General features: G+C 48.3%; 1 protein-coding gene across 6 annotated transcripts in view; it reads right to left on the reverse strand.

The window, feature by feature from the left end:
• Positions 1-17,852, reverse strand: part of PUDP (pseudouridine 5'-phosphatase) — a 477,558-nt gene that overhangs the window by 426,477 nt on the left and 33,229 nt on the right. For all 6 annotated transcript variants that reach the window (XR_007148886.1, XR_007148888.1, XR_007148889.1 and 3 more), the window contains exon 2: positions 12,969-13,187. Coding sequence is in view for 1 of the 6 variants with exons in the window: in XM_047843545.1 (XP_047699501.1) it covers positions 12,969-13,187 (219 nt within the window). In the remaining 5 variants the exon portion in view is untranslated. The remainder of the gene's footprint in view (positions 1-12,968; positions 13,188-17,852) is intronic.

Genomic DNA, 17,852 nt, shown 5'->3' on the forward strand with positions numbered 1-17,852 from the left:
GAAATATTCTGCCTGTTGTGTGCCGTGTTTCTGAAACAAAAACCGTAAAACGATAATGCCTCCCATTCCGTGCGTCTGTCCATGGCATCCCCATGGGTCCAGTCTACTATAACGGAGCTGTGGAAGTAGGGGCAAACCAGTCGGCCTTGTGGACCTGGCCGCTCATCGGTCCGACACCTCCCACCACCCACACCCGACTTTGCACCTGTGTGGAGAGCATGGGCTCCTAACACGGCCTGGACGTTTCCATGCAACCTCAAACCTCTTGACCCATGCTGCAGGCACCCCCTTCCCCCAGGGGATTTCTTTTATCCATTATGTTATCCTTCCTCACACTGGAAAATCCATGGAAAAACAACCAACACGTGTAAAAACAGAATCTGTACGGCTTTACAGTTTGAGAAAAACATTGACGTCCACAGGCATGTAATATCTAGGATCTCCAAAAAAAAAAGACATGGATCTCATTTTGCTCAATTTAGAATATGTCCTTTACAGTTCAGGAAATAATAATGAATGCAATTAGCAGTGTCTGAACATCGAAATGTTAAATCCCAAAGAAGGAGTTATGTCTGTATACAACATTAAATAAGCTGATATTTTTTAAAAAGGCGGGGGGGGGGGGTGTGCGGATAAAAACATGAAACGTTGGCTACTTGTATCTGAGCAGCAAATAGTCTGATTGTAGGGGTGGTCCCCAACCCCTGCCAAGCATACATTTCCGTGGATATGTGCCTAATTATATTTCCTACACAGAAAGGCAGCACCGGATAAGGTGGATGGATTATCATGGCTGTTAGCTTGTGATTTTCCTGTCACTTGAAACGTATGTCCTTTAATTGTGCAATGCTCAACGAATGCACTGAGCCTAGTGAAAACTCACGGACTCCCAGCTTACCGTGGAAAGCTGGTCTGGCAGTGGAGAATCAGCTAAGCGTCCGCCAACTCAAGCTGCTGCCGGATGTGTAGACTTTGAAGGCCAAAGCCCTGACAGGTAGGACTTCTCTACATGGCTTGTGCACAACTGAAGGAGGACAGAGCACCACAGGGCGTCACCTTCTCGCTGCATTGCACGACAGCCGGCTACCTCGATGTGAGGCCACGGCCACGACATCGGGGAGCACAGGGCCATGGTCGGGAGCTCCACCTGCCGGACTCCGTGCCAGGGTGGAACACCAACCTCCATAGTCTTTGGGCAAGTAACTTCAATCCTGCGGGCCCCGACGCCACTGCGTGTGAAATGCAGACGGTACAGGGGCCCGGACGCTGACACGCACCCACAGCTGAGCAAACATGGAGGCCCTGACACTGGCCTGTCCTCAAGGCTCAGCGGTGGATACCACTGTAATCGAGGCTGACCAGGAGGAGGGGCTCGGCCACCAACCAGCCGCGACCCACACGGCTTACATCGGGACACGACAGAGGGAGCGTGTTCTGGGGCTTCCCAGGCTCTTGTCCGAGGGAGACACACAGACCCCGTGTATGCTCTTCATGAATTACCATATTCCTTTAAGGTGGATGTGAGTGAGTGTGTGTGTTGTGTGTGTGTGTGTGTGTGTCTACACACAAACAAAAAGGCATCCTAAGGCCTGGAAGGACACACCGTAATAGGTAACTAAGGAGTAAGGAATAGTCATCACCATGGAGTAGGAGTTATGGGGCTTCTAATTTCTACCCTTTTGTATTATATGAAGCAAGTGTAATTTTTATAATTACAAAAAAAAAACATTAAAAGGCATGACATTCTGACTGTGGCTTGTTACGATGAAGGGACAGGTTCCTACTTCTGCCTGTCTTCTTATTCGCAGAGTGGTAAGTTTCGTACGTGCACAACTATCCTGGGAGTGTCCGTCTGTTCTCACATGCTGTCTGCTGGAGTAACCCAAGAGTCTTGTCACCTGTGCATCATGGGACACTGTCATCCTGCATGGGACTGTGGTCCACTCAGACCTTCTGAGTCCATCTTAGGTCAAGTCTTTCCACCCCGGTCCTGCTCCAGCACACCTCTCCCCTGCCCTCTTCATCATGTCCCATAAACCCAGAAGAACCCCTTTCACCCGCCCCCCCCCCCCCCCAGCGTGGTTTCACTCCGGCACTACTCTTCTTCAAAACTCCCAGCGGTTCCCCACTCTCAGAAGCAGCAAACACATGAGCAATGAAGGGGCCAAGGACCCGAAGTAACTGAGGGGAAAGCTGTGCCTATTTAGGGCCATGCCCTTCCCCCTCACCCACCCATATCTTCTATGGTCTCCTCACTCGACCTCAAGTTCAAGGGCCTGCCACAAAGCTGCCACTGCTTCAAGAATAATCTGCCTTGGGGCGCCTGGGTGGCTCAGTTGGTTAAGCGTCCGACTTCAGCTCAGGTCACGATCTCGCGGTCCGTGAGTTCGAGCCCCGCGTCGGGCTCTGTGCTGACGGCTCAGAGCCTGGAGCCTGTTTCGGATTCTGGGTCTCCCTCTCTCTCTGGCCCTCCCCCGTTCATGCTCTGTCTCTCTCTGTCTCAAAAATAAAATAAACGTTAAAAAAAAATTAAGAAAAAAAAAAGAATAATCTGCCTTATTTTTGTCCATACCCATCCTGAATTTCCTCTTGACGTGAAATTGTATGCTACCATGGGTTTTCTCTTGCATGGATCTGCACGTCCCCTAAAGTAACTGCATACCCCAGGGGGAAGGAGAACTTTCCTTTACGTCCCTGAGCACTCACACAGCACTACATGCCTTTGAGGGTTAAGCGAAGAAAACGGAAACGTATAGGAGGATGGGAAGAGACAGTGCCTTGTGGCCCAGCTCGATGGCGGAAAGCATGTGCAGAAAAGGAGGCAGGCTGTGGACAGGCCTGCTAACAGCCTCAGGCGACTGAGCGTGTGGGGAAAACACACAAGGACGGACAGGAGGAAAACAAAAGTAGGAAGGGACATAAAGACACAGGAGGAGACAGCCTGGCGGACAAGGAGGAAGGACTTGTGCAGACACGGAACGAGGACCCACACAGTGGTCAGGCGTGCCCGCATCATGGCTCAGGTGCATTTCTCTGTGATGCTGAGCAGAGACGGAGACGGGCCGGTCTAAGTTCTCAGCCCTAGAGGGGACTGGCTGCTTCTGCGGGGACGTCCTCACAGGTGATCCCCAGTCTACATGCTGGAACGGTACTCCACAGTGGAAATGCTTTCCCGCAGGGACCTGAGTCCCCGGAACATGTGAGGAACCCACTGGGAGACCAGGGACCGACACCCACCCCGCCCCCAAACACACAGCCACCTCAGAGGACACACCTGCTGGCTCCCCCTCCCTCAGCCACCTCTCCCTGGGAAGGAGCCCTGGGCACCACACCATTGTTGCCTGGCCAGTGGACCAGGCTTCTACCTCGTCATTCTGCTCTGTCCCTCTGGGCGATGTCCTAAGGAACAAGGAGGAAAGAGATGTAATGCCAGCAGCTCAGTGCAGTGGGGGCAGAAGGCGCAGGGGGCCGGCACTTTCGAGGAGCCCATGTGTGAAGGAGCATTGTGGGGCTGACCACGGTGCCTGCATACGGCCCTGTCATATTCCCCTCGTCTGGCCCAGAGGCCATGCCCTGGATTTTACTTGGGAAATCTCAGAGCTGGTGAAAGATCAGGACAACAGGAAGACCTTCTGGAGGATTCCATACCATAAAAGGTGCCTGCTTTCCGTTACAGGTCTTCTCAGCCAAGTTTCGCTTGCTAAATTGTGCCAAAATATTTCACGGATCTAGAAGATTCCATGCATGAAGGAATTTGCTGAAAACAGAATGGAAGGAACCAACAACCCACAGAAAACATAGATGAACCGCGTACGTATTTATGTCTTAAATTTTTTACAATTTAAAAGAGCTCTTTTGTCATAAAAAAATGAAGCCCCTGACTAACCGATGGTTTACATTTATTTTACTATTAAGTCATTTAGAAAACGCCTACGAAAAGCCTACAAAACTTACTGCTCAAAAGTATTTCCTGCTGGGGACATTCATGGCCCATCTCTTCCGGGACAGAGACTTCCTTTCAAATTGAACACTGGAGTCTGCTGATGCAAGAAAGATTCAGGTCCATTCTGCCTGTGTGTTCAAGACACAGGATTTAGCCACATCCTTTACGTAGCTGGGTGGGCACAGGGAAAGACGCACCCCACATCACAATGAGGGGCTGGTTACCCTGGTGATGGGCACAGGGAAAGATACGCCCCTGCATCACAAGTAGGGGCTGCTGTCCCTGGTGACTGGCCACAGTACAGACACCACTGCATCATAATCAGGGGAAGTTTCCCTTGGTGATGGACCCAGGCAAGGACACGCCCCTGCAACACCACTGTGGGTTACTGGCTCAGGTGATGGGCTCCAACGAAGATGTGCCCTGGGATCAAAATCAGGAGCGACGGCCCCAGTGATGGGCCCAGGTGAAGATGTGTGCCCTTTGATTATAATCAGCAACTGTCCCAGGTAATGGGACCCAAAAAAGATGTGTGTTTGGATCATAATCAAGACATATGGCCCAGGTGACAGGGCCAGGTGAAGATGTGTCCTTGGATTATAAACAGGAATTACCACCCTTGGTGAGGGGCCTGACAAACATGTACCATTGTAATATAATGGGGAGATGTTGCCCCAGTTGATGGGACTAGGCAAAGATGTGCCCTGGGACTAAAATCAGGACATACTGCCCCAGTTGAAGGGACCAGGAAAAGATGTGCCTTTGGACCATATTCAGGAGATAGTGCCCCTGCTCATGGTCCCAGGCAAGATGGGCCCTTGTATTGTTTCAGTAGCTATGGCCCCTGGTGATGAGTCCAGGCAAAGATATCCCTTTGGATTATAAAAAGGAGCTACTAGTCCCCACGAGATGGGCCAGGACAAGATGTGCCCTTGGATTATAATCGGGAGCGACAGCCCCTGGTATTGTGTCTAGACGGAGATGTGCCCTCAGATTATAATCAGGAGCTGCTACTGCCCAGAGAGGGGCCAGAAGAAGATGTTCCCTTGGATTATAGTCAGGAGCTACTAGTCCCCATGAGATGGCCTGGAGAACATGTGTCCTTGGATTATAATCAGGAGCAACAGGCCCTGGTGATGTGTCTAGACGGAGATGTGCCCTCAGATTACAATTAGGAGCTGCTACTGCCCAGAGATGGGCCAAAAGAAAATATGTCCTTGGATTATATAAAGGAGCTACTAGTTCCCACGAGATGGGCCAGGAGAAGATGTGCCCTTGGATTATAATCGGGAGCAACAGCCCCTGGTGATGTATCCAGGCGGAGATGTGCCCTTGGACTATAATCAGGAGCTACTACTGCCCAGAGATGGGCCAGAAGAAAATATGTCCTTGGATTATAAAGGAGCTCCTAGTCCCACAAGATGGGCCACAAGAAGATGTGTCCTTGGATTATAATCGGGAGCAACAGCCCCTGGTGATGTGTCCAGACGGAGATGTGCCCTTGGACTATAATCAGGAGTGACAGCCCCCGGTGATGTGTCTAGATGGAGAGGTGCCCTTGGACTATAATCAGGAGCTACTACTGCCCAGAAGATGGGCCAGAATATGTGCCCTTGGATTCTATAACGGAACTACTAGTCCCCACAAGATGGTCGAGGAGAAGATTGGCCCTAGGATTATAATCGGGAGCAATAGCCCCTGGTGATGTGTCTAGACGGAGATGTGCCCTTGGATAATAATCAGGAGCGACAGCCCCTGGTGATGTGTCTAGATGGAGATGTGCCCTTGGATTATAATCAGGAGCAACAGCCCCTGGTGATGTGTCCAGACAGAGATGTGCCCTTGGATGATAATCAGAAGCTACTACTGACCAGAGATGGGCCAGAAGAAGATGTGCCCTTGATTATAGTCAGGAGCTACTAGTCCCCACAAGATGGGCCAGGAGAAGATGTGCCCTTGGATTATAATCGGGAGTGGCAGCTCCTGGTGATGTGTCTAGACGGAGATGTGAACTGGATTATATAAAGGAGCTACTGGTCCCCACAAGATGGGCCAGGAGAAGATATGCCCTTGGAGTATAATCAGGAGCGACAGCCCCTGGTGATGTGTCTAGATGGAGATGTACACTTGGATTATAATCAGCTACTGCCCCAAGTGATGGGCCAATGTGAAGATGTGCCCCTGGATTATCACAGGAATTACCACCCCTGGAGGTGGGTCTAGTGGAAGATGTGCCCTTGGATTATAATCAGGACCTACCACCCCTGGAGGTGGGTCTAGTGGAAGACGTGCCCTTGGATTATAATCAGCCACAGCCCCTGGTGATGGGTCCAGATAAAGTTGTGCCCTTGGACTATAATCAGCCACGGCCCCTCGTTATGGGCCCAGGAAGGACAGGCCCTGCATCGTATCAGGATCGGTTTCCTATGCTCTGGGCCCAGGGGGACACACCCCTGCATCATAATCATAGGCTGCTTCCCCTGGCAACCTGCCATCCATTCCTCCAATTTAACTTGCTAAATACCTGCGTGGGTTGCAGCTCTCACCTTGAAAGCATGAAAAAATGAACGCTGGTGAATTCATAATACACCCTCTCGACATGCAGTCTTCTTCTCTAAGAAGCTCAAGGTGACTTCCACAACCCAAAATACCCTACCAGAAAGTACGTTCAGAAAGAGAAGAGATAAAAGTCATCCAGGGCTATGTGACCAGCCACAGTTTAATAATGGGAACAAAGCAGTGAGGGAACAGAACGAACGCTGGGCTCTAGAAAAGGATGGTGGCCACTTTTTCTGAAAATAGTCACAGTACCCACGGCGGCTTCCAGGAGATCAGGTTTCCAGTGCATTCCAGCTTTGGCTCAGGTAAAGGGCTGACGGGTGGGATGCAGGATGGAGAGAACGTGGGGGTGACGTAGAACCTACTTGATTATTATTTTTTGATTGGCACATTACAGAACAGAAACCCTACAGAGACATGTGTTTCCAGATCAGGAGGTTTTCACAGAGGCTCTTCCTTCTTCCTACAGTCAGCAACACTTCTTCCTTCCTGCTTTTCTTCCCCTTCAGAATCAGTGTGATTTTTAACTGTGGTGTTGCACCCTAAGCCTGTCAGATTGTGAAGGTGGCATGTGGACCGCAGTCCCTGCTGTGACCCAGCATCCCAGTGTGCTGTGAGGTTTCTCTTATTGGTGTCATCTTGGCCTTTTCTTTATTGTCGGGAGTCTGCTCATGCTTAGCTCACCTCTCAGTCTGTGTGTGGTGTGGAAATGATCCCAAGATTACAAAGGTGCACTCTGGAATCACTGATATAAATACATACTCTCATCGGACAGGCTAAAGATCAGGGAACTATACACGAAAGATCCTATATTGGAAAAGTAAGATTCGCAAAATCAGGAAATAGGTCCTTCTTAGCATTCTGGCCAAACTACCATCCTAGCTGATGAAGATATCATATCTCCTGGGTATTGCAGTAGAACATATCTCAAGTATGTCTAAGAATATAGGACAAAAATACAAGAAAGAAAAGCCCTTGAAAGGTTTGGGTGGATAAGAAAGAAAAAAGCTATTTGTGTGCTTATACATGACGGTGCTTGGTGTGTTAAACAATGAAAACTAATCCAGGTCAAAAATTAACTGTTCAGACAATATTTAGCTAGATTAACTAAAAAAAAACAAAACAAAAACAAAAACAAACAAACAAAAAACAGAGAAGGCTCAAACAACTAAAATCAGAAATGAAAACAGGAGACATTAAAACCAGTGCCACGGGGCGGGGAGGGGGGGAAGGGGGTAGGTTTTAAAACAATAATATAAAAAAGTGTATGCCAACAAATTGGGTAACCTAGAAAAAAATGGATAAACTGCTGGAAACAGAGACCCTATCAAGGTCAAATCAATAAAGAGAAAGCCTGATCAGATATAAAACTAGTAAGAATATTCATTCGGGAATCAGCAACAAGGAAAGAACCATCACTGGTGAAGTCTACCAAACAATTAAGGAGAAATTAACACCAATACTCCTCAAACTCCTCCAAAAACTGGAAGAGGAGGATACATACACTCATTCTATGAGACCAACATTACCCTCACAGGAAAACCAGGCAAAAACACTACAAGAAAATTATATACTGATATCTGTAATGAATACTGATGCAGAAATACTCAACAAAATACTAGCAAACTGATTTCAGCAGCATATTAAAAGGATTATACACTATGACCAAGTGCAGCTTATCCTTGGAGTATAAGGGGGTTCAACACACAAAAATCGATGTGATACACCATACTGGCAAAATGAAGGACAAAAGCCATATGAATTGGTATGGAAAATGCATCTGACAAAACTCAATACCTTTCCATCATATAAACAACTCAAACTGGGAAAAAGAAAACTAGGTACGATAAAACTAAAACTACCTCAACATAACAAAGGCCTTATAAGAAAGCTCACAGCTAACATCATACTTAATTAAAAAAAGGTTGAAAGCTCTTCCTCTGAGATCAGGAACAAGATAATGATGCTTTCTCTTGTCACTTCTATGCATAGTACTAGAAGTCCTAGCCAGAGCAATAAGGCAAGAAAAAGAAACAAGAGGCATCCAAATTGTAAAGGAAAAAGCAAAGTTATCTTTGTTCACAGATGGCATGATCTTCTTTGTAAAAAAAACCTAAAGATTCCAAACACACACACAAAACTGTTAGAGCTAATAAACACATTCAACAACATGGCAGGAGACAAAAGTCAACATGCAAAAATCAGTTGCATTTCTATACAGTCACTGTGAACAATCTGAAAAGAAATTCAAAACAATTCCCTTTATAATACATCAAAAAAGAATACATTTTTTTAAGACAGTGAAAGACTTGTACGCTGAAACTATAAATCACTGCTGAAAAAAAGTAAAGACACAAATAATATGACAAACATCCCATGTCATGAAGTAGAAAATCTGATATTGTTAAAATGTCCACACTACCCAAAGCAATATGCAGATTCTAAGCAATCAATACCAAAATCCTACTAACATTTTTTGCATAAATACAGAAATCCATCCTAAAATTTACCTAGACTCTCAAGGACTCTGAATAGCCATAAAAATACTGAAAAGGAAACGACGCCTGGGTGACTCAGTCAGTTGTGTTGGACTTTGGCTCAGGTCATGATGTCAGGTTCACGAGTTCGAGCCCCGCGTCAGGCTGTGTGCTGACAGCTGGGAGCCTGGAACCTGCTTTGGATTCTGTGTTTCCGTCTCTCTCTGCCCCTCCCTACCCTGCTCATGCTCTGTCTCTCTCTCTCTCTCAACAATAAATTGTTTTAAAAAAATTAAAATTAGGGGAGCCTGGGTGACTTGGTCAGTTAAGCTTCCGACTTTGGCTCAGGTCATGATCTCATGGTCCGTGAGTTCGAGCCCCGCTTCGGGCTCTGTGCTGACAGCTCGGAGCCTGGAGCCTGTTTCGGATTCTGTGTCTCCCTCTCTCTCTGCCCCTCCCCTGTTCATGCTCTGCCTCTTTCTGTCTCAAAAATAAATAAACGTTAAAAATAAATAAATAATTAATTAAAAATTAAAAAATTAAAATTAAAAAAATACTGAAAAGGAAAAATAAAGGTTGGAGGTTTTGCACTTCTTGATTTGAAAACATAAAGTTATAACAGTCGAAGCAATGTGGTAGCGCCATACAGACCAACGGAACAGAACAGAAAGTACAGAAATAAACCCTCACACATAGGAGTGAATGATCTTCAACAAGATGCATTCATTAGGGAAATGGCGGTCTCTTCAACAAACTTCCACCAAATCGGGAATACAGGCTATCCACATGCAAAAGAATGAAGTCACACCCTTATCCTACATACAAAGATCAACTCAAAATTAAAGACCTAAGTAGAAAATTCTTAGAAGAAAACATGGTAAACGTTTATGAAGTTGGATTTTGTAATGATGTCTTGGATAGGACACCAAAAGCACAGGCAGTAAGAGCAAACATGGCAAAATGGAACTGCATCAATCTTAAAAAATTCCGCACATCAGGGGCACCTGGGTGGCTCAGTCGGTTAAGCATCTAACTTCGGCTCAGGTCCTGGTTTCGCGGTTTGTGGGCTCGAGACCCATGTGGGGCTCTGTGCTGACAGCTCAGAGCCTGGAGCCTGCTTCGGATTCTGTGTCTCCCTCTCTCTCTGCCGCTCCTCTGCTCGCACCTTGTCTCTCTCTCTCTCTCTCTCTCAAAAATAAACAAACATTAGGGGCCCCTGGGTGGCGCAGTCGGTTAAGCGTCCGACTTCAGCCAGGTCACGATCTCGCGGTCCGTGAGTTCGAGCCCCACGTCAGGCTCTGGGCTGATGGTGCGGAGCCTGGAGCCTGTTTCCGATTCTGTGTCTCCCTCTCTCTCTGCCCCTCCCCCGTTCATGCTCTGTCTCTCTCTGTCCCAAAAATAAATACAAAATGTTGAAAAATAAATAAATAAATAAACAAACATTAAAAGAGATTTTTTTTTTAATCCTGCACATCAAAGGACACAATCAAGATGGGGAAAAGCACCACCCAGGAAATAGGAAACGTAAGAATTTGCAAAGCATGTATCTGATAAGGGGTTTATCCAGAACACATAGAGGACTCCTACAACGTAACAACAACCCAACATGAACCCTGTTTTAAAAATGAGCACAGGACTAAACAAACATTTCTCCACGGAAGACACGAAAGCAGCCAAAGCCTATGAGCTGATGCCCTGCATCCGTCATCCTCAGAGACATGCAAATCAAAAGGACAGTGAGTCGATACCTCTCATTTCTTCGAGTAGCTACGAAGAACAGCAAGCAAGACCCACAGAAAACAACACATGTTGGTGAAAATGCAACAGTTGTGGACAGTCGGAGGGAGGACAGCATGGTACAGCCACTCAGGAAAACAGTCTGGCGGTTCCTCAGGAGACTGACCACGGAACTGCCATATAATCTGCCAATCTCACTTCTGGCTATGGAACCACAAAACCGAAATCACGGTCTCAGAGAGACAGGTGTACCCCAACGTGCACAGCAGCATTATTTGCAATAGCCACGGCGAGAAAACAACTCAAATGAGTGTCACCAGATGCGTGGATAAACACACACACACACACACACAAAAAGGCTGGGGGGGCTGGGGGGAGCGGAAATCCTGTCACATGCTCCAACTTGAAAAAATGGGGAGGACGTCATGCCAAGTTCGAAAAGCCAGTCAGGAAAGGACAAACCCTGTGTGTGTCCTCCGATATGAGGTACCTAGAATACACACAGACACAAGGCACAGAGACACACAGAACGTAGAATCATGGTTCCAGGGGTGGACGGAGGGCCGAATGGGGACTTCGTGGTTCATGGGGACACAGATTCTGTTCTACAAGATGAAGAAGTTTTAGACATGGCTGCTGGGGACCGTGGCCCAACAGTGTGAACCTACTTAACACCCCCAGACTGGACACTTACAGACGGATGACATGTAACTTTTATCCTGGGTGTCTCTTACCAGGATTAATACGAATGAACTGCCTGGATGTGTTTCATCATTAAGGCTCGTCAGGGTAACTCACTGTGCAAAGTTACAGACGGTGCGTATGACAGAGCTTGTACCCACGCCTGAGGGTCAGACATATGTGTCATCCAAGCAAAGCCCACGTGGTTACTATGTGACACATCACTAGGATTAGCACAGCCTTACAGGAAATTCTCTAGTTCCAGGGAATAGTCAATTTGCACTTTTGGATATATGTATAAATATTAAAAAAAAAAAGCCACACATTCCATCGATACAATTTTAAACCCAAAATTACTGCAGTAACTACAATTTTTTTTTCTGCCCTCATATCAGGTCTTCCAAAGATGGAGTGTTCACCTTTCTTTCTGGAAGACTCTTAAAAGAGCACTCCATTTTTAAGCATCTTTCAGCCCTGTAATCTAGAACATTCTTGACCTTCTCACTTTGAGCAAGAAACAGCAGGCAATTCAGTTTTGATCGATCCTTAGCTAACAAGCCCCAAGGGAGAAAAGTTATCTTTGCTTTCAAAGGAAAACAAGTAAAGAAAGGGGTGAAGGGCATAGAAACAGACATGTTGAAAATGAATTATGCCTTTAACTTAAAAAAAACACTTAAGCTTCTTGGGCGAGATTTAGCTGGTTTAGCATTAATTTGCTAAAGTTTAAATATTCACTGAAATAATCCTATACTTGGTTTTGAACACGAAAAGGCAAGGCTACCTACTAAACTCTGAAGCAATCCTGTCTTCAATATAATCTTAGATAATATTGAAATATGGGAGCCTGGGTGTCTCAGTCAGTTAGGTGTCTGACTTTGGCTCAGGTCATGATCTCACGGTTTGTGGGTTTGAGCCCCGCGTCAGGCTCTGTGCTGACAGCTCAGAGCCTGGAGCCTGCTTCGGACTGTGTCTCCCTCTCTATACCCCTCCCCCGCTCACACTCTGTCTCTCTCTCTCTCTCAAAAATAAATAAGCATTAAAAAAATTATTAAAAAAAAAAGGTACAGGGGTGCCTGGGTGGCTCAGTGGGTTGAGCGTCTGAGTTCAGCTCAGGTCATGATCTCGCGGTCGGTGAGTTCGAGCCCCGCGTCGGGCTCTGGGCTGATGGCTCAGAGCCTGGAGCCTGTTTCCGATTCTGTGTCTCCCTCTCTCTCTGCCCCTCCCCCGTTCATGCTCTGTCTCTCTCTGTCCCAAAAAATAAATAAATGTTGAAAAAAAAAAAAAATTAAAAAAAAAAAAAAAAGAAACAAATCCTGTTCAAACATTTTTGAACCTCAAGAAGGGAATGTATGTTATTTTTAAAAGCCCCTAAAAAGACAAGATGGAATCGTAGCACGTGATTGAGCAAACTCTCTCCGGATGACCTGTGAGCCTCAAACAAGAAGAGCTATTTCTGAAAAGGTCTGGGGACAGAAGTCATCACTACCCAAGGCCTGCACTGGCCGCCATCTGTGACTTACGACACTGCGAACGCGCACACATGTAACCCCGTAGCTGGGAGGGGGCGGTACCTGGCATCAGGGCGGCCGTGGAGAACACCTCTTTCAACTTCGTCTGGCTTTCCTCCAGCAGCTCCTCTTTGGTCATCGGGAGCTGCAGGACGTCTATTATGATCTGTGCCGCCTCTGATGCCTTCTTTCCCATAACAAGGGACTTGACGTCCCAACTGTATTTCTTTCCGTAGCGATCACATATTTCTTGGAACACCACCGAATACAGCCGTTCGGTATCTGCAGGAACAAAGACACGGCAATGCTTAGGGTGCGTGCTGCGCGAACACGGACTCTATCAGATAACCACGTGGGGTGCAGCGTAGGTCACTGGTGTGGCGTGATACGGGAAGTGCTGAAAACCGCACAGGTCATGCCGCGGGAGCAACGGCCTGGCTGCCTGCTGTCTGTTTGCTGGAGCGTCTTTGCAGCCGTGATCTGGAAAGTGACAACACGGGAACGGGAGTAAGCCCTCGTTGTGGTTAAATGGTCTCCGACATAAACGTGTGTGTATTTGAGCCGAAATGTGCACATGGGGTGGTGACATCTGTGTGCTATCACGTGACACCGTCCCTGGGACTGAAGCTGCCTCTCGAGGGCAGGACATGACGGTTGTGTGAACGGCCCTCTGCAGGGGAGGGGGGGGGACACGTCCACTGTCCCTGGGTCTGTCCTCACTGCAGGGGCGCCTGGCCATGGGGGCCACTGAGAAGCTCCCGCATGAGAACGGAATAGCCTGTACAGGCCCATGTTTCCCCTGCGTTCTCACACTGCACGTCTCAGCGCTTCTGACGCCTGCTGTGTGCGTGGGTGTGGAGGGGGTCTTTCCCCACAGCACACAAGTCCGTGACACGAGCCGGGATCCCACAGTTCAACTCAATTCGGACAGCGTATACAGAGGCAGGTCCCACAGGTAACGGGCAGTCCCAAAGTGCAAGGACACAGCAGCTCACACCAGTCAGACTGGCTGTCACCAAAAATGTTAACAAGTGTTGGTGAAGATGTGGAGAAAACAGAACCCTCGTGCACCGTTGGTGGGAATGCAAACTGGTGCAGCCACTGTGGAAAACAGTACGGAGGTTCTTAAAAAAGAACAGGATGTCTACACAGTCCAGCAATCCTACTTGTGAGTATTAATCTGAAAAAATAAAAACGCTAGTTCAAAACAACATCTGTACCCTTATGTTCACTGCAGCATTATTTACAACAGCCAAGATACAGAAGCAGCCTAAGTGCCCATCTGTACCTGAATGGGTAGAGATGTGGCATACATAACAAAATACTTCCTGGCCATCAAAAAGGAGGAGGAGGAGGAGGAGGGGGAGGGGGAGGGGGAGGGGGAGGGGGAGGGGGAGAAAGAGAAGAAGAAGGAGAAGAAAACCAAGAAGAGGGGTGCCTGGGTGGCTCAGTCGGTGAAGCGGCCGACTTCAGCTCAGATCATGATCTCACTGTTCGTGGGTTCAAGCCCCGTGTCGGGCTCTGTGCTGACAGCTCAGAGCCTGGAGCCTGTTTCAGATTCTGTTTCTCTCTCTCTCTCTGCCCCTGCCCTGCTCACACTCTTGTCTCTCTCTCTCTCTCTCAAAAATAAACACTAAAAAATTAACCCAAAAAAAAGAAGAAATCTTGCCATTTGCGAAAACATGGACAGACTACATGGTGTTATGCAAAGTCAGACAAAGACAGATATTAAAGAATTTCCTTTATATGTGGAATTTCGGAAAGAGAAGAGAAAACAAAGGAAACAGACTCTTAAATACAGAGAACAGAGGGGCGCCTGGATGGGTCAGTCAGTTAAGGGTCTGCCTGCTGACTTCAGCTCAGGTCATGATCTCACAGTTCGTGGGATCGAGCCCTGTGTCAGGCACTGTGCCCACAGTGCAGAGCCTGCTTGGGATTCTCTCTCTCTGTCTCTGCCTGACTGTGCCCTGCTCTCTGTCTCTCTCTCTCTCCAAATAAATAAATATTTACAAAAATTTAAATACAGAGAACTGGTGGTCACCAGAGGGGAGGTGGGTGGAGCGAAACAGATGAAGAGGGTTCAGAGGTAGAAAGTTCAGTTATGAGATAGACAAGTGGTCCCACATGGGGAATACAGTCAAACATCGTGTAATAACTGCATGGTGATAGATGGAAACCGTACCTATCGTGGGGATCATTTTGTAACAGATAAAAATATAGAATCACTATGATGTACACCTGAAACTAACAGGACAGACGTTGCGCATTCAACCGAAACTAACAGGACATTGTGTATTCCCTGAAACTAACAGCACATTGTGTCCTGGTTGTATTTAAAAGAGAAGGGGCTCAGTCCCACAAGCCTGTCCCCAACCCCGACCTCAACACCAATCCCAAGTCTCTGTGGTCACCTGGTCCCATGACCCCCTCTTGGGTTCCACTGATTTGCTCCCAGAGCTCAGGAAAACAGTTTACTTACTGCTCCCCGGCGTATTGTAAAAGGATATGACAAAGGACACATAGGAACATCCACAAGGAACAGATGTGTAGGGCCAGGTGTGCAGGGAAGGGCGTGGAGCTCCCCCCGTCCTCCAGTGTGCCATTCTCCTGGCCCCTTGACGTGCTCAACAGTCGAGAACCTCTCAGGACATGCATACTCGGGATTGCAGTGAAGCCTTCATGAGGGACGCATGACGTATCAACTCCTCTGCCAGCCCTGGTCCCCTGACTACACAATGGGGATGCAATCAAAGCTCCGAGGTTGTCAGCGTGGCTTGGACTTCCTGCTGACCAGCCTCCCATGCAGGAGCCCACCCAGGATTGTCTCCATAGAGCAGAAGATGCTCCTGTCACCCAGGGAACAACAAGGAACGTAGGAGGTATGTGAGGAAGCACGCTCAGAGACCAAACACTAGAAACAAAGATGCTCCAGGGGCACCTGGGTGGCTCAGTCGGTTGGGCGTCCGACTTCGGCTCAGGTCATGATCTCACGGTTCATGCAGTTCAAGCCCCATGTCGGGCTCTGTGCCGACAGCTCGGAGCCTGGAGCCTGCTTCCGATTCTGTCTCCTCTCTCTGCCCCTCCCCTGCTCGTGCTCTGTCTCTCCAAAATAAATAAACATTTTAAAAAATTTAAATAACAAAGATACGCCTAGTGATCTTATTAGTTAGGACGTTTCCGGGGCTTTAGAAACCCAGTGCCTGTACGTGGGAGCAGAGAGCAGTACACATATTTCCCATTATTTCATGAGGCTGTATCATGTCATGGTGAAAGGCCAGTCCGGGAATTGGATCCTGGGTGCAGAGTTTTTACCAGTAAAGCCTCAGACAACTGAGTTAGCATCCCGGGGCCTCTTGAGGTTAACAAGTGTTGAATTGTATGACTGGTAATAATTAGAGTGTTACCGCTAACACATACTATATTGTAAATTAGACACAGCATGATAAATGGTACTTGCTCCATTTATACTTATCTACGCTTATGTCCTTACATGTTGAATAATTGCATAGCGTTAATAGTAGTGATACTAGGGACGCCCGGGGGGGCTCAGTCGGTTGAGCGTCAGGCTTCAGCCCAGGTCATGATCTCGTGGTTCATGAGTTCGAGCCCTGCATCAGGCTCTGTGCGGACAACTCGGGGTCTGGAACCTGCTTTGGATTCTGTGTCTCACTCTCTCTCGCTGCCCTTCCCCCACTCCAGCTCTGTCTCTCTCTCAAAAACACACAAACACTTTAAAAAAAGCCAACACTATCTGCGTCTCAGGGAGGTCTCCTTAATGCTGGAGCGTCATCCCTGTGTCCAGTGTGGACCCGGGTAGAAAGGTCAGGTCGCTGAAAGGCCAGCTAACGCCTCCGCGGCCTGCCGGAACACAGCATTTCTGGTGCACGGTGGCCCCCGCGATCTCGTGAACGTCTAGCCAAGGCAAGCACCGGAGGAGCAGGGACGCCACAGGCGGCTGCGTGCGTTTTGGAGACGCTGAGCCCAGGTGCCCAGAGGAAAGCAGAGTTTGCGAGGAGGCCTACACAGCACGTCGTCTTCTGCTTGGGAGCCAGCATCTGCAAACCTAGCACCCGCGGCGGTGAGGAAAATGGGGAGAGGGAGAGGTTTGTGCGTGGCCGTGCTGGAACGCAGGACTCAATACACACATCTAGACCTAGGTATGTTCACACGCGTGTGCACGTACACGCGCCCAGCCGTACACACGTCTTCACGTACGTACCTCCGCGCGCGTGTTCACGTACGTGCATCCAGCTGTACACACGTCTAGACGTACATACGTTCACACGTCTAGACGTACGTACGTTCGTGCGCGTGTTCACGTACAAGCACCCAGCCGTGCACACGTCTAGACTACATACGTTCGCACACATGCTCACATACATGCACAGCCGTACACACATCTAGACTTACGTACGTTCGCACGCGTGTTCACACACACGTACGCACGCCCAGCCATACACACGTCGAGACGTAGATACGTTCACACACAAGTTCATGTATACGTACGTGCGCACAGCCATACACACGTCTAGACGGACGGACGTTCGCGCGCATTTACGCACACGTACGCACGGCCCACAGTACACACGAGATGTACGTACGTTCGCGTACGTCTTCACACACACGTACGCGCGCCCAGCCGTACACACATCTAGACATATGTACGTTCGCACGCGTGTTCACGCACACTTACACGCGCACAGCCGTGTTCAAACGCGAGGCTGCGCAGGAGAGAAGAAGGGGCAGAAGCCGGGCAGAAAGATGCGGGTCCTGCTCGGGGCGTCTGGGTAAAGCAAGTGGATGACGATCAAGAGGAGAGCGCGGAGGAAATGATAATCCCCAAGCCAGAAACGACACGGTGGCCTCCGAAAACGCTTTCAGCAGTGTGCACTTAAAGCCGCGTGTCAGAGCTTTTAACTCACAAGACGCCGAGCTGCGGGATTCCCT

Source organism: Prionailurus viverrinus, chromosome X, assembly GCF_022837055.1.
Source record: "Prionailurus viverrinus isolate Anna chromosome X, UM_Priviv_1.0, whole genome shotgun sequence".
Lineage (NCBI taxonomy): Eukaryota > Metazoa > Chordata > Mammalia > Carnivora > Felidae > Prionailurus > Prionailurus viverrinus.